Source organism: Pteronotus mesoamericanus, unplaced genomic scaffold (assembly GCF_021234165.1).
Source record: "Pteronotus mesoamericanus isolate MK-2021 breed Mesoamerican mustached bat unplaced genomic scaffold, CSHL_Meso_final contig_20, whole genome shotgun sequence".
Taxonomy (NCBI): Eukaryota; Metazoa; Chordata; class Mammalia; order Chiroptera; family Mormoopidae; genus Pteronotus; species Pteronotus mesoamericanus.
The window spans coordinates 20,222,496-20,246,878 of record NW_026555085.1 but is presented as its reverse complement, the minus strand read 5'-3'; the positions used below and the strand labels follow the sequence as shown (position 1 = coordinate 20,246,878).

The following is a 24,383-nucleotide window of genomic DNA, read 5'->3' as shown; positions in this document are numbered from 1 at the left end:
TTGAGTTTACCAACATCTCAATTTGGTTGTGGGGGTTACCAAACCAACACAGTATTAGGTGTCATGAGATGAAAGGTTCAGATAAAAGGAGACCACAGGTCCCAGTGGTCAGGCCAAACCACGTGTGCTCTGTTCTGGGCCCTGTGATGTTAATATACTGACAATCTACAGCAGGTCTGGAGGAGAATGGGCATGGAAGTCATGAGTGGATATGGATCTGGGAATATTTTCACAGAGAGAAAAGAAGGTTATGTAGACATGGTCGTAATCTTGCTCATTATTTTTAGCAAATTGTGGGAGCAGCCATTTTTGACATTGATTTGAAAAAAAGATGCTCTAGTTCAACATGATTTAGTTTCTCAAGCAGTAACCTTTTGCCCTTTCTTACGACTCTTCCTGGTCTTCCCAAGGGGCTGTGTCATCTTTTGGCTGATGTTCAATCTGCATCTCAGTTCCTGAGAATGCTGCTGTAGGAGACAGGACACCTGGGTTCTAACCTCAGAGCTGCCAGAATTTTGTTTGACTTTATGCAAATCCCCAATCATTTTGGGTTATACTTTTTTATACCTCTACCTACTTTACAGGCTGAAATGAGATCATACATATGGAATCGTTGAAAAGTTTAAAATATCCTGCATTAATAATCTTTGAGTTAGTTGCAACAACGCCTAAAGCCAGGATTATTGTTGAATAAATATCACACCTGTTGGGGACAATACCCTGAGATATGCATGCTCTCATGTCCCCAAGACTGCATAATTTTAGACTTTCTGTAATGCTGTTTTTCATTTTAAATGCAGTCTGGCTTCTCTCCTTAAAGCAAGAGGACTTTTAAAGCAAGTGGCTGGTAGTATAACTGGCACATATATCGAATCTCCTTAGTCTGGGCTGTTAAGTAAGTTTAATTAATTTACTAAGTTAATGTTCCACTGCTAGCAACAGAGCCTCATTGCCATCAGCTGGGGAGAGGGAATTGAAAGCTTAAATGAGCTCATTTTTTCACAGTTGGAATTAGGGACCAGTTAGCCAGTTGTGTGGGTTTTCCAATTTCTCCATCTGCCCTGGGGGGATCCAGGCAATTCACTCCCCCAGCACTAAGTGTGAGTAAAAACAGGAAGAGGAAAGGGGAAAAGAAAAAAAAACAAAAAAAACAAAACAACCTCCCTAACATTTGCTTCCATTTTTGGAACTGGAAGTATTGTTTGTACATTGCTTGTTAAGTTGGGCTTGGAGAAGCTTTGCTAATGTTCCTAATAGGTCTGGAAAAGAGAAAGGCCTCAGTGAAAGATATTTACCATGTGCATTTTCATTGCAGGGTGTGCAGATAAAGGGAAAACAAATAAACAATAAAAGAATGGAAACAAAATTACAGAAATTTGCAAAATTTGACAAATGGTGGCCTGTAGTTGCCACAAGCTAATGGCTTGCAATGATTAATAAGAGTAAAAATAATTGCATTTCATTAAGATTGATGACACCCCATTTAACCTCCCCTCTCGTTTCAGCCCTAAAGTGGAAAGAGATGAAGTTCTCATCTATAATAGCTCCTGTAACATTACCATGGAAACTGAGGCAAAGATGGAGTGTGAGGCGCCTAATCAGCCAATTACCGCCAAGATTACTGAGATACGGAAAAGCCGGGGCCAGAACACTCAGGTATAATCAAATCTTTTTTACAGACTGATTCAAACAGCTCAAATTAAATTTGTAATATTGTGTACATTAAAAAAACAATTTAGTCCAAATGGCAGCGATATATAATATTAAATGCTCTCAAACTTTGAGGAGCTGGTCTAATGCACAACATCTGAATTCATAGTTAACTATAGTTAATCATATATTTTCTCAAAAATAAATGAGTGCTGCCTGGGCCCTTTTAAAGCAAATTCTGAACAGATAATCTCAGCATTTTGTCCTGCTTTCTGCGTGCATGTTTAAAAGGGGCTTTCTGTGGTTTATTTCTTCATGAAATAAATGGCCTACAATTTAACCAAGTGCTTCTGGAAGGTTTCCAAATTACTCAGCCATTCGCCGTTGGTCGGATGGCAATGTCTGCTGGTCCATCCGCTTCATCTCTGTTCCATGGAGAGCAGAGTGGAAACTTCAGCTTCTGAGGAAATTACATGAAAATTAAAACTGAAAACGTCTGCTGGGTCATTTGGTCTGTCCTTTCTACCTCAATTCATCCATTTTGAAATCATCTAAACCAACCCCTTTAAGTGGCTCTTTAGGACACATTCTTAGAAGTCCCCCGTGAGAGATTCCATAGCCTCCCCAGGGACGTTCACGAACTGAAATCAGAGGCTAAGGGCTCTTTGGAAATACACCAGATCATCTTTCACAACTTCCCCAGCTTCTCACGGCACACAGATAAAAAATAATATTTCTTAAGCCCCTACTCCCTTAGGTGCCTTTCTCTCTATGAAAGCAATTCTCATATTTTTCTGTTTGTCTCTTTTATTTGGAACAAACATTTATTGAGTGGCTATTATGTGGTACACATTATACCAAATTCTGTCGTGAAAGCTGCTTCTTAAACCTTCCAAATTCCACACTATACATTTTGAGTTCATAAGGCATAATTTTCTACAGCTTTTGGACAGGTACTAAAAATGCCTGTAATTACAAGATGATTTTTCTGCCTTTTCTGAGCTATTTCCTGTCTGCCCTCCCTCCCCTCCCCTTCCCTTCAGAGTCTCCCAGTCCATTTTATCACCTCCCCAGGCTTCTCACACCCCTTTACCTTCCTTTCAGGTGGTTGCATGGGGCTGTCACTACTTCCTTGTGTCCACTCGTCCCCCGAATCCACCTCTTCCTTCAATGTATTGCCAATTTGAATTCTTCATCTCCAGCATGGTAGTCCCCTAATTGCAGCCTCGACTCCACCCCTGAGCCCCTTTCTGGGCAGCTGGCTGTGAGGGGAGGCCCCCAGGCCAACTGCAGTGAGGGGACAGCTGAATCAGTGTTGTGCCGCGGAAAGAGAGCTGTGGGTTAAAGGCGAGCTGTGGGACCCTGAGCGATCTTTAAGCCTGTGGGGTCTCAGGAACCATGTGGCTTATCACCTGGGGTTGTTGGGTTGCTCACATCAGCAAATGCCAGTGAAAGGGAGGAAGTGGCGGGTTGCACAGTGGTTAATTGTGGGCTTTGGAATGAGGCTGTTGGGGTTCGAATGCATGTATATCACTTGCTATCTGAGGGACTTAAGTAAGTTACTTTACCCCGTGGTGGTTCAGTTTTCTCGTCTGTAAAGTGGGGTAAGAATAGTATCCACCTTAATAGGGTTGGTGTGAGGATTCTAACACATGAGCCACTGAGAATTGCACCTAACACAGTTTAAATGCCTAATGTTAGCCATTATTGCCAACGCTAGTTTGTTAGTAGCAGATCTAGAAAAAGATACAGAATTAATTACCTCTCTGTAATGCATGCTGTTTTGACCAGATCACTTCATTTCTTAGATTTTATCTAATTTTTCACTATCTCAGAGACTAATTTTGAATGCCTCATTCATTTTTAAATATTTATGTGGTACATATTTATTGTGTTCTAACCATGTTTGAGGTCCTCTACCATGCTCTGAAGGAAATAAAAAATAACCCGGAAGGAGAACCCCCACCCTTAGGGGATGGAAGGGAAGAGAGGCCCTGTATGCAAGTAAGTAAGCTTCAAAGAAGGACACGTATGGTCAGTTCATTGCAGTTGGGTGCAACGTTGGGTACCATCTAGACAAGCCCTCTCATTGGAGAGGTCACAGCTGGTAATTTGGCCTCATAACCCATGCGGCCATAAGCATTGCAGGAGAAGTAAGCCATTTACACTGTAGGAACCAGGGGGCCATGCCTGTCAAAACCTACTAGGCTAGTGCCAGTGTCTAGGAGACTCCAGTTTTGGGATGTCGTGTTACCTGATAGATCTTAGGATGTCTGGTTTTCCTGCTTGGGCCTGCAGACATGCTGCCTGTGCTAGGATGCATGATTGCCTAACCTGGGCCTAGGCTGGGAGAAAACTAGCATTGACAGGTACTTAATTGAAACTAGAGCTCAGGCCTCCAGCTCCAAGTGCTATGTGAGGACCTTGGAGTGGTAGTTTCATAGGAGGGCAGAAAGTATTCTGTGATAAAAAAAAAAAAACAAACGGTTCCAAAGTCAAATACATCTGTGAAAGCTGGGTTAAACAAAGTTATAAAGACTTTTTTTTTTCAACAACGGACTTCTGAGAACATTCAATATATGATGCATAATGTGAATTTCTAAGAGGAGGCTGTGATGTGGAGTGTTACCCAAACGTGTTTGTCAGTGGACCCTTTCATTCCCAGAATCTCTCCTGAGGCCCGTGTCTGTTCTTCTGCCTTCACATTGGGAAATGTTGCCCATGCCATGTTCTTCCCCGTCTCTTAGCGCAGGGGGTCAGAGGTGGGAAAAGCTATCTTCAAATTGGACAGATGACTGACGTCTCCTGAAGTAGATGGTTGTATCATGCCGTGAAGAATGAGCAGGGTTCAGGCACTCAGGAGGTGCAGAGGAACGGGACCTCTGGTGGAGGAACCAGTTCACACAAGACACTGACACAGGAGCCCACCGGAATAGGACAAAGAACTTGGGGGTTTGTGAACATGGGGACTGGTGTGTTGTAGATTTGGAAAGGTAGGCTGGATTGGATTGTGATGGCAGGTTACGTGTTTGATCCTTTAACTCCTCAGGTGACAAGCCATCCTTGAGGAGTCACTGCGTGATCACAGGTGTGTGTTAGTCACGCTGATCTGCTGCCTGGGTGGCGATGCTTTGGGAAACCCGAGGGAGGAAACCCCTGCTCCCACCCTTGTCTGCCTTCACTTGATTCTAAGGAAGGACAACGACCCTTTCAAGATATGTCAGATAATTTCACTCTTCTCAGAACCTTTCCGGTGGTTCCCAAGGTCTCTGTGTACCAAGTCCCTTCCTCCAGTTCCTCTTCAACTTTACTTCTCACTCTACCTCCTTTACCTATTCCGTTCTTGGCCCACTGCCTCCTTGCCAATCCTAGAATATGCCAGGTTTGCTCCGAAAATGAAACCTTTGCATTTGTTGTCCCTTCTGCTTAGAATACTCTTTCTCTTTCTTTTCCATGTAATTCTCACTTTGAGTTTTTGCTGAAATGTTATTTTCTCAATAAACTCTACTCTTATATCCTATTTAAAATTGCAACCCAGTGCTTTTCACTCCATAGATCATACTTGCAGTTTTTTTATTCTGTTCTATTTTTCCATAGTCCTTAGTACCTGATAATATACTAGATAAGGTCCTAATTTGATAATATACTAGATAAGGTCCTAATTTATTATGTTTACTGTTTAGCGTCTGACTTTGCTTGCTAGTGTATGATCTCCAAAAAGGCAGAAACGTTTGCCTGCTTTGTTCACTGGTGTATCCCAGGTGCCTGCAACAGAGCCTGAATCAGTCATGCTGATGATCAATAATACACAAACAAATATAAACAGTTAAAACAAGCTTTCTCATGTCCTGCTTCTCCAATTCCATTCCCTGGACATTATATCTGAAAGGATACACACACATACACAGATATGCACATATCCATTTGTACATGAAGATGTTATTGTGTTATTTACATTGTTCTTCAACTTGTATTTTTTAAAAAACTTAATGGTGCTCTAGCTCATAAGCTCCTTGAAAAGAGGAACACTTGCTATTTCCCAAAGCTTAGAACTATGTCTAGTACACAGCAGATTTCATTAAAAAATATTAAATGGATGAATGGATTTATAAATGAATGAATACATCATGGTCATCTTTTCCTTTGACGTCCATTTTTCTTTTCTTCAGAAGACATCGATTATACTATGTATCAGACACTATGATACATTGAAACAAGAAAAAAGATGCTCAGAAAAGAAAAAATTCTCAAAGAGTGGAGGAAATCACAGTGAGGTGCCCTAAGACAACCAGGGGTTTTGAGGGATTTGAAGGACAAATAGCAGATGAGTTGGGAGGGTAGAGAAACCAAAGTAGAATAACACAACACAGAGCAAGTTTAGAGAAACTGAAATGGAGAATACTGCTATACTTTTCAATGGAGCTCTGGGAGAAACTCCAAGCTTAAGAGTCAGGTAGGGCAGGTATCAGGGTTATTAATGAAAGAATTACTTGGGGACCTGCTAGCATGGTGCTTCCCCTCCTACTCTCTCTCTCCCTTTCTTTTCCTCTCTCTCTATGTACTCACAGTGGTTGGATGTGTGCCTCTCAAAATGAAGTGTGAAGAACAGCTCATAAAACAAACAGGGCTCATTTGCTTGGGGACAGCAGATGGGTTTGGTCCATTGTGGATTTTGGGACCAATGTTAAACGTGGCCAAACTCCAAGGTGACTCTGGACATCAGGGCAGACCTCGGGAAGGAAGGAAGGAAGGACTGGGAAAGCAATGTTCTCCTCATTTCTGCCTCCAAAGAAATTTTCTTTCACTCCACCCACCCAGATGTTTTACCCAACTCCAGTGATGATAATGGGAAGAGGTTTCTTTAAACATCTGCTCTGTCCCATCAGTGGGGGAAAAAAAGTCTGAAACAATGCAGCTTACCTGGGAAACGATTTAAAAACTATAGCACTGTACCCTGTCAAATATGATTTGGAGTAAGGAAGTAAAAACATATGCACTGTGCAAAAATCAGAAAGTTTCTCCCCCTACTCTTTTTTCTTTTTATTTATTTATTTTTAATTTTTGTAATTACAGTTGACAGTAAATATTCTATTAGTTTCAGGTATACAGCATAGTGGCTAGATATTTATATAAGTTACAAACTGATCCCCCAGGGAGGCTTGCACCCACTTGGCACTGCACATAGTTATCACAATATTATTGACTCCGTTCCCTGTGCTGGACTTCACAGGGGCTTACAAAAGTAGGGTTGCAGTTCATATGGAAAATAATAAAATAATTAATATGCCATAATACAAGAATAAACTCTGTGTTTCATGTCCTCATAGCTACAAATCTAATTTGCCCACCCCGTACATCCCCATGACTATTTTATAATTGCCAATTTGCGCTTCTTAATCCCTTCTCCTTTCCCCCCCAGCACCCTGGACCCTCTGCCTTCCATTTGGTAACCATCAGTTTGTTCTCTGTATGAGTTGGTTTCTGTTTTGTTTATTTTTTAATTTAGATTCCACATATAAGTGAACTCATACAGTATTTGTCCTTCTCTTTCTGACTTATTTAACTTAGCATAGTCCCCTCTAGGTCCTTTCATGTTGTTACAAATGATAAGATTTCATTCTTTTTTTATGACCGAGTAATATTTCATTGTATAGATGTACCACTTCTTTTTTATCCAACCATCTTTTGATGAAACAATTCAGAAAGTTTCTCTCTCTTGTGTACTCTCTGAAAAATGATGTAGTCTTGAAAACTGTAAAGTGAATCCAAGAATGAAGATGAAATGGGATACAAGAAAGAGTAATGAACAAAGAACCCCAAAAAGAGCAGAAATAGAGTAAAAATTGTTGAAAATGTGACTATGACATGTAGCATAATTAAGAATGGATTCTTAATCAAATAGAGGTAGGAACCTCCTGTTTCAAGTAGATAAGAAGAGAAGAACAAGAAACAGAGGTATAAACCCCCTCTTTGACAAAATGAAGAGATATCTGTAATGCAAACACAAATATTATGTGAAGAGGGAGAATAAATGGAAGAATGCCAAATGAACTAATGGGTTGGACAAAAATAAAAATTAAGTTCCTGTGAAGGGAAATTTAGGTAAAAATCAAGGTGACTGGCCCCACAGAACCCTAGAAAAGCTTTGGATTTAGAGACATTTAAGTACCAGGATATGCATATCAAGCAGTGCTAAAAGGAGGGGGTTGTTTGAAAGCCTCTGAAATCCTCAACAAGGAGGAGCTGGATCCCCAGGACACTATTCCTGGCGGTCCCAGTCAGTCATCTATTCCTACTCCTCCCTCCAGAGAAGCAGAGGCACCATTTCTGTACAAATTAAATTAGTGAGCTATTAATTAGGTGCCTGATGCCAAGCAAAGGAGAGAAAGGAATGAAAAATACCCTTGAAATCGGGAGGATGAATGTAAATACCTGCTTACTCTTTTAAGAGTGATCAGTCTCTCCCAACCCCCAACCCCACTAAAATTTTTCCTCTGTTCAGCTCAAGAACCCCAGCATCTCAAGATATATTACTTCCTGAAAGGAGACTGGAAGATACTTTTCTGGAGAAATTAAACCAGAACAGAGACCCAGAGATTTTGACATTTGTAAGCCTCATGAAATCCCACTTTGACGGTCCACTTAGATTTTTACTGTGTTTCTCTTAAGTGTGAATTAACAGACTTTTGGTCTTGCTCATGAGTTTTAGACTTACCCTTCTGCCATCCACAACTATAAAACTAGTCAAAATATACGTCATGCATTAGATAACAGGTAGCACAGGGCTCTGATCCTTGAGAGAAGGGACACACACAAGGAGAGGGGCTTTCTTTCTGGGAGCAATATTTCAAATGCAGCTTGGAACATCCCAGAAGCAGTCCCCCTGGGTGGGGTTCAAGGCTGCCCCCGAGGGCAGGATGTATGGAAGAGGATGTCTAGGTAGGAGGAAGAGAAAAATGTCTAATAAAATTGGGAAAACTTATTCCAAATTTGATGAAAACTACAAATCCATAGATCTAAGAAGCTTAATGTCTCCGAGTCACAGGCAACATCAAGAGATCCGTTACTGAGGTTCTCAATGATGTTAAGATGTCAGTTTTTCCAAATAAGATGTAAATTCTACATTAATAGTTAGAGTTCATGCAATTAAAAAAACCCAACAGGTTTTTTTGTTTGTTTGTTTTGTTTTGGGTAAAAATTTCCAAGCTGATTAAAAAATTATAAAACTGCAATGAATAGCCACAACTACCTGAAAAACAGCAGATTTTGAAGACGAATTTCAAGTTTTACTCTAAAGCTCTGGGAATCAATAGGAGTTGTAGGCAAATCTTGTTTGAAAGAAGGGTTTTACTGCTAAAAGTATGTTTGAAGACTTGGTGTAGTGTCCTGGAAACCAGGGGAGTGGAGAGATGGCAGGAAGGGGATGAGGCGTAGCAAAAGGGGCTGCGATCAGGAGGTGCTTAGTGACATTAGACTGCAGAGCAGCATCAGTGAGGAGAAAACCCAGATGTTGTGGGGTTGGGGAGTAAGTGAGTGGCAAGTAAATGCAGGCAGCTGGTATAGATTAAGTAGAAAAAGAAAGGAAGGATGCAGGTAAATATCGTGGCTGGGCAGGCCCTCCTCAAATTCATACTCACTATCATTAGCGCTAGGGATGGTTTCTTAAGTTCAAGGTGCTTTGATTAAAGCTGTGGTCTAACCGCAGTGTGTTACCTGATTTGACAAGAGGGAGACTCCTCAGGTCTCTAACCCTATTCATTTTTCTATGACTGCACAACAGCTTTCAGACAGCACTGATGTTAGGCTGGTTAAATCATCATCATTTATTTTAGAAATATTTATACTTTTAAATTCACTTTGGCTCCCCAGTGCCTGAATTATGGTTAAAAAAGCAAAACCACACTGTTTACTTTAATTTAATCCCTGCTTTTGTTTAAGGACATTCTCCTAGAAAATTGGTGCAATACAGCGATGTGAGGAATTTTACATTGTCTTTATAGTGTGTGTAGCTAGTTAGAGGCTAATTTGAAACTACTTTCCATTTGCTAATTGATTTTGTTCCTCCTATTACTGAAATCTAAAACAGTTTTCCCCACCCCTCCCCTCTCTCTTCCCCTCCCCACCTTCTCCTTTCCTCTCCTCCTTTCTCTTCTCCTCTCCTACCCTTCCTTTTGGTTTTTCTTCCCTCCTTTTCCTCCTTTCTTTTCTTCTTTCTTTTCCCCTTCTGTTCCCCTTCCTTGCTCTCTCCTCCTCTCTCCTTCCCTCCCTTCCCTTCTCTTCTCTCCCTTTTTACTTTCCTTCCATTTAACCACCCCCTTCTGTTCAGTGTGCATCTCCAGGCTGTGTGCCTGTGCAGGAGGTGCCGTTGAAAGCAGGGCTGAGCTGGTTGTCAGGTCAGGGGCCTATGATGCAGAACTCAGCCGTTGCCCCGTGACCTGGAGGAAACTTACTGAGTCCCTGTGCCTTGATTTTCTGTGAGAATTGTAGCTCCTAATGTATAGCAGTCATTACTGTGAGGGCAGGGAACATTAAGAGGTCAGGTGGCTTCATATCTGAAAGGGACTTTATCCTTTCAGACTGAAATAGGATACACAGTGGACAGTACTCGGGCCTGGTTTCTAGTTCTAGCAAAGTCTCTTGTCAGACTTCAACTGTGTGTCAAGTCACTTAATCTTTTAATTGACTAAGGTTAGTACTACCCAACTTCCAGTTTCGGGGAAGAGGAAGATGATACATACAAAAGTGTTCAGTAGTAGGAACCCAAAATTCAACAAAGGCATTATGACATAGTGCTTATGAAGTGGTGCTCTGGAATAAAGTTGAATTTGAGGCTGACTTTTCTATTTATTATATAATTTCAGGATTATACAATTAAGAAAGATAATAAATGTGCAAGTGCTCTGCAAGCTGTTATGCAAAGTTAAGATGTTAAAATTTACGGCATGGTTTAATTGTGGCATTATCATAACTGGAACTTGTTATGTAGAGACTGCCATTTTTGAACCCAAGATGTTGTACATTTCTCTCTATTTAAAAAGAGGAAATCCAGGCAACATTTAGCTTGAATGCAGACTTAAATTCATCTGAACAAATTAATTATGTCTCTCTGTTTCTCAGACTCTTTGTATTAAGTCAGTCCATGACATCAACCTGTTCCCCTCATACCAAGGTGTCACTATGTGACCAGCAAATGGGGCCATGGGTTTGAAGGCTCTTTATCACATTTTGGCCAAAAAAGGTTCTTATCTCTCCTCATTATTATATTTTAAAGTCACTGAGTAGTCATTACATTACTATATATCAGTTTGAGTCATCTCAGGTAAACTGCTCTTAATTTTTTAACTTAAATAATAGTTTCTGTTAGTAAAAACCAGTGAGCTGAATTAGCCCTGTGACAGGCAGAGGGCGGTCCCATTGGGATGTGACATAATTATTTCCTTCTCAAGTACTGCTTTGTAAATTGACGCCATTCTGGTCTAAATAAATACTGTGTGGATTTTTTTTTTTTCAGTGAAAGTTAGTATTCAGAAATACATGGGCGCAATTTCAGTCTGATTGTGGGAAAGTAATGATCAGATTTCTTCTAAGCCTTTCCAAATATGAGACTTTACCTGGCCTGCAGATAGACATGAGTGCTAGGAAACTGTTTTGGGTAGTAGGACTATATTAGGGTTCTTTTGATTCCATAGCGATAGTGTGGCTTGGTAAGTGAAGAACCAGGTGTGCTCAAGTTAGTGTGTTTGCTGACTCCTTGGTGACTCTGGACAACTAAGTTTTGTAATCTCATGCTTCAGTTTCTATATCAGTAACATGGAAGGATTTTATGAAAATACTTAACAATGGAATATGGAAACTGTGATGTATGAATGTGTTCCTTATCAATATATTTAATTCTTTATGTGAGAGAAAAGCTTGCTTTTCAGAGGTCCATTAGTTCATTCCATGGAAACATTATATAGTAAATCACCACCTCCTCGATACTTGATGGAGAATCAAGAGCACCTAACTCTGAGGAGGCTCCCTTCCCAGGCAAGGAGGGTCTCAGAGAGTTGCTAAATGGGTTCAGAAATTAGATGTAGTTCTACTTCGTGTGTGTGTGTGTTTGTGGTGGCAATGGAATGGTTGTATTCTTGTTGGCAGGAATGGCATGAGTTTCCTAAGTGTTTGGATGTGTGGTTTCTCACTAGACATGTTAAACATTTTTCATTGTGCTAAAGCTATGAAATATTAGTAGTTTTGATTCTAATACATACAGCATTTCGAAACAGTAAACAACCATCTCAGTTTTGAAATACAACAGACAATTGAGTTAATTTGGAAAACTTGGGTTTTCTCTCCAGTGATGTCCTCTTTTAAATCTTGATTCCTCAGCCACTCATCTTCCTTTCCAAGGTCCTTGCTGTTAGTGCCAGTAGGCTGAAGTCTTCTCTCTCTTCAAGGAGCCTCAGTACTGCTTCTAAAATGTACATCTTTGTGAGAAAAGCTTGGGAAGCCTTGAGTAGATACCTGCAGTAGCAGCTGGAGCTCTGAGGGTGAAGAAATTTGGGTAAAAGTGAATAAGAAGGAACATCTTATTTTGGATGAAGGAAGACGTAGTTGTTCAAACACTGATGGGGCTATGGAAATTGACTTCATCAAACTGAACATTCAGCTCAGTGAGAAAGAACTCCCTTTTCTCAGGGGGTTGTTTTAAAGGAGAAGAGAGGGGAAACAAGAGGCAAAGAAGCAGAGGTGTTGGATAGAATTAAGAGAATGTTGAAATGGTTTTTGATAAAAACTGTTACTCAGAGATGGAGATTTTCTTTATAGTAATATCATTTGTATGGGTAGGTTGGTGTTAGCTTATTATTGAGTCTGTAAAATGGTTGATTCAGGCATAGGCTTTCCTGCATAATTTTTGGCATTCCTGCTTTTCTTTCTGGTTCATTCAAGCTTTGAGGCAATGAACTAATAACATTGAGCAGGTCAAGGAAGGATATATTTTTCCTACACTGTTTGATGGCTCATTTAGTTACTGTCTTTTTGCTGTCTTCCTGAATTGCCTTGGCCACTGGTAGGGTGCTTAGACAGGATCTCTTCTGTCCTTTTGTTGTCCTCACCTAAAATTAGCTGATGGTAGGCTACTGGCAGAATGTTGATGGAAGAATGTCTTACCCCAGCAATGGTTCAAGGCATCTCTCTGGCTGCCTTTCTCTATGAAACCAACATAAACACAAATCAAGGGGAGAATGTGTGGATAAGTGAAACTTTTCCATAAAACATGTACCAAGAGATATCTCAGCTACTCCAAAATGAAGAAAATGTGTTCTTACTAAAGGAGAAAGTAAGGAAGCAAACAAACAAAAACAAAAACAAAAAAATAGGAAAGGCATGTCCTGATTTCATTGATTTGCCAAAGGAATCCCTAGTCTTTCTAAGGTATGACAATCACTGTGCTAGTTTCTCTGGGTTTTCCTCTTGGTGGGAGATTCAGCTGTAATACAGAAGGAATCATTCTGAAGAATTTCCTTCCAATTAAGTGCTAGTAATCTCCTAAGATTAATGCATATTTAACTGATTTCCAGGAACTAAGAGAATGTATGTCAGTCCTGCAGTTAGTCTCCTCTGTGACAGCCATCTCCAAAATCCAGTTCCCGTCTATTTTGAGCACAAGGAAGCTTAGCACTTCCCTACCCTTTGAAGTTATGGGCTGTATGGCTTGCTGGGAATGTGGGTAGAAGCATTAAGTGTCAAAGGCCTGACTCTCCTGCCTTCTCTTTTCCTTTGCCATGGTAACTAAATGTCCCAGGGCATGGGATCAACTTAGAGGACAGTTGTTGTATTTTGAGAATTGTCAACAGTTGTGGTAGACTTTGTGTGAGCAAGAAATAAACATTTATTGTGTTGCGCCCATGGTGAATTTGGGTTGTTTGTTACTGTACATAAGCTGTGATTGGATAGTGACAGTGGTAGTCTAGATAGTGATTAATGATGCATCTTTAACCTCTAGTGTTGTGGTTAATCCACTGCCTTCTGCATGGTGTCTTTAATTCTTGTCTGTGAGTCCACATGGAATCATGACCTGGTTTATGTTCTTGGTGGCAGGTATGACAAGCTGGACTATGAGATGGGACCATGGGGCAGAAATTATGGACTGATGGGATTTAGTGGGGGCAAAATCAGCCTAATTTCAAACACTGGGTTCCCACTCTCTTCCACTCTCACTGGTGGTGTGCTTCCATTCTCATCCATAGTCCTTAAGTCCTATAGATCCTCTGTGGAATTTTCTAGTGTTGGGAAATCAATCACCTTCTTTTGCAGTGCTGTTGCATACTGTGAGAGTTTGTGGGGAGACATGGTTATTTCTAGCATTTCTGCCTGTGCTAACTCTTTGTTTATTTTCTAAGAGTCACCCTGGAACATATGCATAAAGAAAATTTGTTCAAATGGATCATATAGTCCATACCTGTATCTGTAGCTCTGAATAACCTGTAGATATTTTGTCATGTACTCATGATCTCTCATTTCTCTCTTCAAATTTTACCTCTTAAAAATTTTGTCATGAGAACTCCTCAGTCACAAGGGGAAAAATATAATTCAAATGGACTTAAATGATAGAGGGACTTTTTGAATGAGACAGCTCAGGAGTTATAAGTATGGCTTGAGCTAGAAGCTCAGTTTTCACTAATGAGATAGTTCTTACCAGATCTCTGCCCTGCCTTCCACAGGGCCAGAGTCAGCCTGAGGCTGCTTTTTCCATGGCCACAAGATAGTTGTCAATAGCGCTCAGGCTAATGTCCCCTATTTACATTGCATGAGAATGAAAGGCTTTTTGTGGGCATGGTCTTGAAAGCAGGAAATTTCTTTCCCAGAAACCCCCAACAAATGGCTAATTGTGACTCATTGGTCCAAACTGAGTTCCTTGACCATGCTATCCTATGCATAGGGTGATAAGCTTTACTGGTTATTTTTGGCCAATTAGTGTCCACTGTGAACCTTGGACTAGAGCTAATCATACCCCTAATACCTGGCTAAGAATATGAGAGTTGTGATACCTGGATGGAAAATCTTGGGGCTGTTGATGAAGGAACGCTGAGGGATGGACATTGTAGGTGGTGGTCAGTCAACACTTGATCACAGTGGCATGGCATCACTTTCCTCTTTATGGGTATAAACTAAGGCCCCTTCCTGTATTCCTGCTCACTAGTCCTTTTTGATGAATTAGGACAGCAGAGTCATTGCTGGTGCATGAAATTTGACAGAGGTAAAAACAAGGTACCTTTTCTGTATAAGGAGGTTGGCTAAGTGAAAAGGAAATATAAGATCTGATAAACTTCTCTTAGCATTCAGTAGAGTGTTTGCTTTTAACAAACAAACAAATAAACAAGCAGACAAGAAAACATAATGGCTCCATAAAACACACATACCTTCAGTAGCCTGCAGGACCTCAAAATCAGTTATGTGTTTCTTTTGTGATGTGCATCTTCCTGATTCAAAATGACAGTAGTTGTTTTTATGATGTACCAGCTCCCAACGGGGATGGCTCATCATTCAGTTCTATGCGAGACCACCATCCTCTAATAATAAAGAAAAGAGCAATCTACAGAAAGAAATTGTCTGTTATAGTGTTTGTTTCTCATAATGGATCTTCCTAAACATTTTACAAATATTAATTAAACCTTCCAGCATCCTTGTGTGATGAATACCTATTGTTATGGAGTGGTGTAGACATAGTCAACTGACCAAGTCCCCTCCATGAATTAATGTCAAAAGCGACTCCCTCGACTGTTGGATTCACAGCTCCAGTACCAGTCACCTGAGAGCATTGCCATTTAACTTCTTTCCCTTCCCAGAGGGGAAAAGTATGCACAGCCAAGCACAAGCAAATACATTTTGTTCTGCCGCTGCCTGAAACAGATTAATATGAGCTTGAAGGACACTACCTGATGACTTTATGAAGACATTGAAAGAATGGAGCAATATGACCAGCAGAAAGGCATGGTGCTCCTGCAAGAAGAAATTCAATTATTGTCCTTTAATCCTTCTCAAATATTATTTATGGATCATTCACAGGGTGCTAGTCATTATATTAGTCCCTATATGGGATTTTCAGATGGTTACTTATAGAGATGACAGAAAACTCTAAAGCTATGAAAGACTTCGATAAAATTATGCTTTCAACTTTGAAAGGGTTGTGATAATTTTCTAATAAGTAAGATACAACCACTGCCTTGTGGAATGTACTGTTAGATAGGGGAGATATAAAACCCAATAACTATACTATAAGCAAAATGTAACAAATGAAATAATAAAAGTATTTGTAGTTTACTGTGGAAAATTAGGGAAGGCCAAGAAATCTCCTGGTTGGAAAAATTATCACTTGGAAATTTCCTGGAGGGTGTGGCATTTTATCTGGGCTCGAATTTATGAGGATTATAAAGATAAGGGAGGTAAGGAGTAAAGGTATACTAGTGAAGAGACAAGTATTACAGAGTCTCAGAGGTGAGAAAACATGGTTTATAGATAGGTAATTATATTTGGCTGGAGTGTACAAATGAAAAAAAGTAATGGGAAATGGAGTAACTGGAAATGAAGGCTAGGGACCCTGAGAGGTCTTCCGTGTCAAACTACAAAGTGTGGATTTAACCCAGGAGGAAGTGTAGAGCTTTAAGAGCCTTTATAAATTTCATAGCTCCCACTTTGTCTCATGAAATATCCCGTAGACCTCATATTAGAGTCGAAATGCTAGTGTGGCTCAAATGTGGCCTGATGCCAGTTAGTCCTAACACATAGAGTTGCTGTTCTGTTGGAGCCGAGATGCAAGCAGATGAAAGTCAATACTGAAGCAAGAGTATAAGGAAATAAAGCATCTTAGACCTGCGGTTGAAAGGGTTGAGGGTAGGAGTGCATAATACAGAGGAGCACCAAGTGACTGAGTGATGGGAAGCATAGGTGATTCCCCTGGTTGTCCTGAGTTCCTGGTAGGTTACAGAGAGAGGCAGTGTGAAGCAGTGGTCTGAGGGTAGCTGACCTGGGTCCTGTCACCCAGGCTTGGCGTGATTAGGTAGTCAGCGGTGTGATCACAGGCGAGTCCTCAGAAAAATCTGTTTCCTTCTCTGTAATGAGGAAGCGAACTAAATTAGCATTTTCCAACGTGAACTGTGGAGACAATCAATAGTGCAGAATGTCCCATTAGAAAAAAGGGTCTGTGGTCAAATAAGTTTAGGAAATGTGTCTGACTCAGTTCCACTCTGGGAGTTACACTGTTCATTGAGGGACGTGTCAAAGTCTTCGAGCTCTGCAGAAAGGGCAGCTTTATTCTGCTGAACTCAGACTTTCCCACACTTCTTTGGTTATAAAAATCTTATTTATTTATTTTTCTTCCATGAAATAATACCTGTTGGCTCCCCAGGGGACACTTTGGACAGTTTGGGCTAGATTATTTTAAGGGAAAAGTGCTACTCCTGTGCTCTCTCTGTGTCATCCTCTAAAGTGTCTTCTGTCTAGGATTTTATAAACCCAAAGGCAGTCTGCTTCTCCAGTCTGGTTGAGTGAATTTTCCTACCTATAATGCAGGCTTGACTATTATCCTACGATCAACTTTCTCTCAGAGTTGAGGCAAGAAGTTCTTCAAAAGTGTTTTTAAAAGCGCTTTGAGATCCTCTAAGGCAGGAGATCCCTGGTGGATTCATCATACGACTTCATTAGAAACCTTGTATGCTAAGGAGCTATCAACTTCAGCTTCCAGTTTGGAATCATCATATTTCTAACGTATTCTATTAACCAGGAAAGAGCTGAGGGATTATTTTTTTCTTCTCTATTTTTTTTTTTTTTGCATCTGTGTATAATGTAATTTAACCTAGCGAAAAAGACACTGATCGTCTGTCCCACAGGACTTAATTAACTCCCAGCTTCATGGTGCGACACAGAAATAATAAGAGAAGGAAAAGTTCGGGTGTTCCATACCTGTCCACTTCCACCTCTAGTGCATAATGAGATGTCAGGAGTGGTGACACTGATGAGAGGTGTAAAACATGCTGATTGCAGGAGGCGACAAGCTGCCTGCTCGGCTCCTGGGAATTCTGGCCGGGCCAGGACCGCGGTCCCGGTCAGCAGCCTTTCCCTTCAGGTTACGGTTTCCAGCATTCTCCCCACTGACCTCCATGCTACCTGAGTGGTGGTTTTAACCTTGAGCTCTGTCTTCTGCACCCCGGTTGGATGTTATGACAATTGTCATGGGGCATATGCCATGTTTATTAAGCTGCCTGTAGCAAATCTGGACTGGTAGTGCAGGATTCTACCAGCCAGCCCTCAGGGGAGCCCATTAAGAAATTGCAAGGCTAATAAAAATCGTGCTGGATGAAACTGCAATCCACTGGTGCCACTCCGTGATGGGTTGAATCTAGTTTTAAATTTTAATGGGGGCAGGGACAGAAGGTTTGAACTGGGATCCTTGTACCAGCAGCACTGAAAGATGTACCTTCTTAACCCACAGCTGGAACGGTGTGGTGAAACAACAAGCTTGCTTCTCTTGGTGAGGTTTCTGCACATTTGAGATAGGAATGTATGAATGGCATTTCACTTGCTAACAATGCACTACTCCTGGGAAAAAGCTGCACTCTGCCATGTGGCATGCAATTCAGGCTACAGTTCGAGTCCTCTGGCCCCACACTGATTGAAGCTTCCAGTGCCTATGCCTGAGGGGAGCCTTGAAAATACATGGGGAATAGCTCCCAGCTCTTTGTCTCGGAGAAATTGTTCTAAAATTTCTCTACTGGTAGCGCCTTGAAAAGAAGATTGTGTGAGAGCTCCTGGAGAGCCATTCCGGAACCTAAATTCATCTTCACATGGTACCCCATCATATCCAGGGACCAGTGCAAAAATTCTTCATTCCTTTTTAAATCCTTTCTGCTCCCAGACTTCATCATGTCACCTGGATAAATTGATAGTTTTCGAATATTAAAGTGAAACAACCACGTATATAATTGCTAATTTGGGAAGATTGAGGAAAAAGAAAGGGAAAACATGATAGGGTATTTTAGTCTATGTGTGATGTCATCTAGAGATGTGAATTTTGTATTTTAACTGTGAAAAAACACTAAGAGAAAGAGGTACGTCTTGCGAGGAACTGAGTGAAGTTCTTTACTTGAACTAGTCATTACATTCTCAAAATGAAGTTTTTTGAAGTGATGGCTATTATCATCTCCAATTTACAGGCTAAGTTGCTCAGAGAGGTTTAGTAGCTTGTTTCAGGACCCACAGCTGGTCAGCGGCAGTGCAGGTGCTCAGAGATAGGGGAATTCTAGAGCCTGTGTTATGTAGCTAAGTTTTTTGAAATTTCTTGTCCAAAAAAGAAGAAAGAAAATCCATTCCCTTTTATAAACATTTCCCAAGATGAATATGTGAGATAAGCAAAATAAATTTGAGGAAGCAGATGTCTGGGTAGTGGAGAAAGTGCATGTATATTAAAATATCTCTTCTGAGCTTCAGCCTCAGCGGTGAGCATGGGTCTAGGTCTAGCCCCTCTCACCTGCCACAGGCCCTGCCTGCTCCTGTCTTTTCTGGGCTTTGTCCTACTACCTGTATTCTAGATCCTTCTAGTGCGATTTTTGCTTCCTCCCCCTCTCAGCTCTGACGGAGATTTGAGTGGAACTGTCTGTGTCTTTGTGTGTGCGTGTGCACATTTGTGGTGGTGGGCGGTGACATGCAATGTGGTGCCTGTCCTGTGACTACTGCAAGGGTAAAGTGTTGTGGCATGAACCCATGGGTAAACACAATTAAAACTGAGGGTCACTAGATTGAAATCTGTCCTCAAAACTTTTATTGTGGCTTTTAGAAACTGCTGTGGAAACTGTAAATACTGGGAAACACAAGAGAATCGTACTTGTACTGGAGTAATAAGTTATGCAAAGTACGAAAGGTGGTTCATTCTGAAAGGCCTTAAAATTTCAAAAGAAGGTCTTTGGCTTCTAAAACCAAGTTTTGCCATTTTCTGCCTGGGTTTTCCTGCAGGTGAAGGAGGTAGAGGTATGCTTGAACCAGCTGATTTTCATGGTACCTTCCTGCCTCTTTCATTACATCTTAATAATGTGAGTAATATTTAATAGAAATTACTTCTTAGAGAGAGCCTCATTATTTACTTTGCTGTATTATTTTAGTGAAGTGATGGAAGATCAGATTTATAGTTAAAAAATGTTCAGTTTAGTCTTTTTTAATTTTCTGGAAAATGAAGCAATGCATCTTGTAAAGTAGGGATGAGGGGTGCTGGTGTGGGAGATATAGAAATTTCATAATTTTTAGGTGCTTGCCAATATTAAATTGCCCTATAATTTCAGCTTCTCTTTTCTCCTTAGCCTCTCCACAAAATCACTTAAGTGCTTTAATATATAAAACGAAACACCTTTTAAATGACATGTGCTTAGAGTCGAAAATTTAAAAAGAGGTAATTGAAAGAGACAAAAAAGATCATCTATAATTTCGGCAGTCAGTTGCTTTGATCCTTGCGAAGGAGATGTTGACCAGTGTCGTTATGAGCCATGCAAGGTTTCCTTGGCACCTTCACCTTGTAACCTTCAGCTGGAGAGTTTAGAGATGGCAAGTCCTTGTTTCAAAGTCCCCAGGCATTCAGTTCAGAAGTAGAGTAATTTGGTAAAGTAATTAATGGACATTCTCTGTATGTTGAATGAGTAAATTAGAAGTGTCATAAGTTCAGTGATGGCAATGTATGGAGTGATATATCTAGTTCTGTCACTATGTATCTATCCATAAAATATGAAGGGATTAGCCGAAGGGCGTATATGCATAATCCGTAGACACAGACAGCAGTGTGGTAATGGCCAGAGGGAAGGGGGCTGGGGCTTGGTGGAGGCGCGCAAAGGGGAGGCAGAAATGGGGACATCTGTAATAGTATCGACAATAAAAATAAAGGAAAATAAAAGACAAATTTAAAACTTCCATTATAAGAAACGATCCTGTTCAGCATCATGAAAAATTGATTCTATTCTTTACTGGGGTATCCCACACTTCTGTGGTACAATTGGAGGAACAGTGCCATTGGCTTACTTAAGGAAATATATTTATTAGTGCCTATGTTTCTTTAACTTTTATTAAAAATTTCAAACATATGAAAGTAGAGAGAAGAGCATGGTGAATCCGACATACTCATCACACACCTTCAACAGCTATCAATTTATTTACTTTAAAAAAACACTTTAGCTCTGGCTGGTGTGACTCAGTGGATTGAGTGCTGGCCTGTGAACCAAAGAGTTGCTGGTTCGATTCCCAGTCAGGGCACATGCCTGGGTTGTGGGCCAGGTCCCCAGTAGGGAGTGTTCAAGAGGCAACCATACATTGCTATTTCTCTCCGTCTCTTCCTCCCTCCCTTCTCTTCTGTCTAAAAATGAATGAATAAATAAATAAATCTTTAAAAAAACTTTTAATTGAAGACTATTTTATATGGGTTACCTTTGAAAGGGGAATCTGTATATAGGGGTTTTAAGAATAAAGGCAAGTTTTTGCATATGGGTTCGGCCAAGCTTGGTATCTCAACAAATTTCATTGCCTGAGCAAGTGACTATTCATTAACTTTAAGGTAATAAATTGTATGTTTATTTATATGTGACAGGCACATGGCATATAGCTATTTTGTGTGCATTATTTTCATAGCACTAGGGAGCCAATGTTATTAGCTCCACTTTACAGGTAAGGAAATGGACACTTCTGAAGGAGGAGAGACTTGCCCACAGTCCCATGACTAATAGTGTTGTGACTGGGATTTTTGAAATACAGTCTGGCTAATGTTAGACTTTCCTTTAACCATGAATCTGCCTGCTGAATAACTTACAAAAATGATAGCAAATGGTATGTCGGGGGTGGGAAGAAGCTGAGATGGGAAAAGGATAAAGTAGTATGGCAAGTAAATTTGAGTTAATCAAAAGAAATCTTTCAATAAAATCTCAAAACTTGTACAATTAGAGCAACTCTAAGTGAGTTCAGTGTTACTTCAAGGACACAGCTGTGTTTTACTAAGGAACAAAAGTGTTTCCATTTTATTTTGAAAACCAAGATTCTTTTCACATCCCATAGCTGTATCCCTCGCCCTGGAATATGGAAAAGCTCTGAGATAAATGAGGAGCTTCACTCACTCCTAGCTGGATTTTGTATGAAAAGATGTCCATTGTAATAAAACAAAGAAATATGCCAAACAAGGAAAGGAAAGGACTCGGGAGCAGATATTATCAGAGCTGGGAGAGGCAACATCTGCGCCAGGTTGTTAAGATGTAGCAAGTCAAGATGGCCGCGGCAGTAACCACAGGCTATGTCAAGAGATAAATGGTTGACCCCAGCCCGTGTCAGGCTACGATTGATGCCACTATCAGCCCTGGTGCCTTCCCAATGATTTTTTTAAAAAAATCTTTGATAGAGTGTGTTATCTAGTTACTGGCATGAGGGCAATAGCCTGGAGGGGTGAAGAAAAAGGAAAGAATAAAAGGTCACTCCAGGAGGACAATCTCTGTCGGACTAAATGAGAAAAAAGGATCTAGCTGAAAAGGGGAGAAAATAAATAAATAACAATAAAAGCAGCTGCTAGGTGCAAGGATGGGATAAGTAAAATTGCTGTTTCCCTTTTGTCTGTCCTCTTCCTCTCTTTCCTTCTTTCTTCCCCCCACTTCCTACTTCCTTTCTTCTTCCCTCTCTTCTTCCTTTTATTTTTTCTCTCTCCGCCCCATCCCTCCCCTTTTCTTTTAAGTTAAGATAGACTGTGTGCTCTGCTGGAGAATTTAGCAGATGTACCTATAGATTCTTTGTTATTTCCTTGAACTTTTTAAATGGTCTGAATGGAATTGCTAAGACTTTTTTTACAAAAATCTGTAAAGAGGTAAAATTACAGGCCTTAATTAGTACTCCCAGTCTGTCTGTAAAATAATGATAATTCAAGAGTGACAGACACAAAAAACAAAACAAAATTTCTCAAGATAATGGAAAAAATGCCAATATGTTGTTATTAATTTATTTGTGGGTGATACATGAATTCAATTCTGTAATAATGATCCTGTTTTTCTCCCTGTGTGTGTGTATGTGTGCACACACACGTAAGTGTGCCGATACGCATAGTCATTTTCACAAGCACCTATGCACTGTTTTGGAAAGACAGGGATAAAATTGCTTTTGCTCAGTATTGCTGCACCAACAGAATTCTACTTCATGATAATAGAAACTTGAAATGGCTCTTTTTAGCCTTGAAGCAAGTTTTGCAGGGAAGAGAGAAAAAAAGGAAAAATGTAGGTTGCTTCCCCCCGCTCCCCAAAAGAAAAAGAGCATGGCTTTAATTAGTATGATTTTTTTTTTCTTTTTAACTGACCTGGAAAAATCTAGTTTTTTTCTGCATAGATTGTTTGTAGAAGATAAAACGATGGTTCCACGGCAAGGGGCCTGAAGGCCAGAGTGGATCCTTGGCATTATTTTCCATGAGAAGAATTATGTTGGATATAAAAAACTTTGGCCTCCAAAAGGAACTCCGGAAAGAGTAGAGAAGTGTATTTTTGGCAGAGTCCACATGCTTCTAAGGCCAGAGAAGTTCAACAATGTGACTCCCTGGCCTTCTCACCGGCCAGCCCTGTACAAGGCCATCTTTAGTCAGCACAAGGTGAAGGACTTGCTTTGCCATCCCTTCCTCGGTCATAGGCTTCAAGTAATGGAAAGAGCAAGAGCCATGAGGCTGAAAGACTTAGGTTCTAGTCCCTGCCAACGCCATCCTACTAAGCGGTCCTGGGTCCATGGCTTAATTTCCCAGAACCATAGTTTCCCTTGAGCATATGACAGCAGTGGTGTTTCACAATATCTTCCTGCAATGTCTCTGAGACTTAAATCAGTCTATGGATGTGAAAACTCTTCGAAAGTACTAAAGTTTAAATATAAAAGCTTTTATATTAAACTTTTAAACTTTTAATAGTGCTTTTAAAAAACAGTATTCATCTCTCACAGTTCTTGTATCAATGTGGATTTCAGTGCAGTGTGGTGGTTGGTTGTAATGTGGCCATGCGCTTGCAGAGCAGAGGAATGAAACAGTGGTTCTTGGAAATTTCCACTGAATTGTTTAAAGTGGGAGCAGGGTGAAGAAATTAAATTATAGGGCTAGATGAAAACTATGTAGTGTGTATATTTTGTGCTTTTAATAATTTCTAGTATGGTTACATAAAATATACGCTGTATGATTTGATTTGCTCATAAAATTAATGTTTGATATACTAAATTTAAAATTAAAGTTTATTTTGTCAAGAATTTGTCTTTTACTGAGGTATAAATTACACGTAACAAAAAATGCACAGATATTAAGTATATATTAAGTATATAAAGTTCATTCACGTATGTAAGACTGTGAAGGTCGTACTCAAAATTCAAGATACAGAATATTTCATTAACCAAGAAAGCTGATTTGGTTTTAATTGTTTTTATTCATTTATTTATTTTTTTTGCCATAAATGGTGATGCAGCAACTGAATCTAAGAAATGTATCTTTTCCTTGTTTTTGTTTAAGGAAAACTAGGAGAAAGGCTAGGAGTGGGCAGTGAAATTTACTAAGCACCTACTATTTATCAGGCACTGAGTTAACCTTCACACGTGTTAGTTAACTCATTGTAATGGCACTTGAAAAATCTCCACTTTATGAATGAGGAACTGAACTTGAAGGAAATTAGGTGTGTATCAAGGTCACATAGTGAGTAAGTGGTGAAGTTGAGACTTTAATGAGTATA

General features: G+C 40.2%; 1 protein-coding gene across 1 annotated transcript in view; it reads left to right on the top strand.

Annotated features, from left to right (window-relative positions):
• Positions 1 to 24,383, top strand: part of PKHD1 (PKHD1 ciliary IPT domain containing fibrocystin/polyductin) — a 433,649-nt gene that overhangs the window by 86,301 nt on the left and 322,965 nt on the right. Inside the window, exon 34 of the mRNA XM_054569476.1 lies at positions 1,506 to 1,656. Coding sequence (XP_054425451.1) covers positions 1,506 to 1,656 — 151 coding nt within the window. The remainder of the gene's footprint in view (positions 1 to 1,505; positions 1,657 to 24,383) is intronic.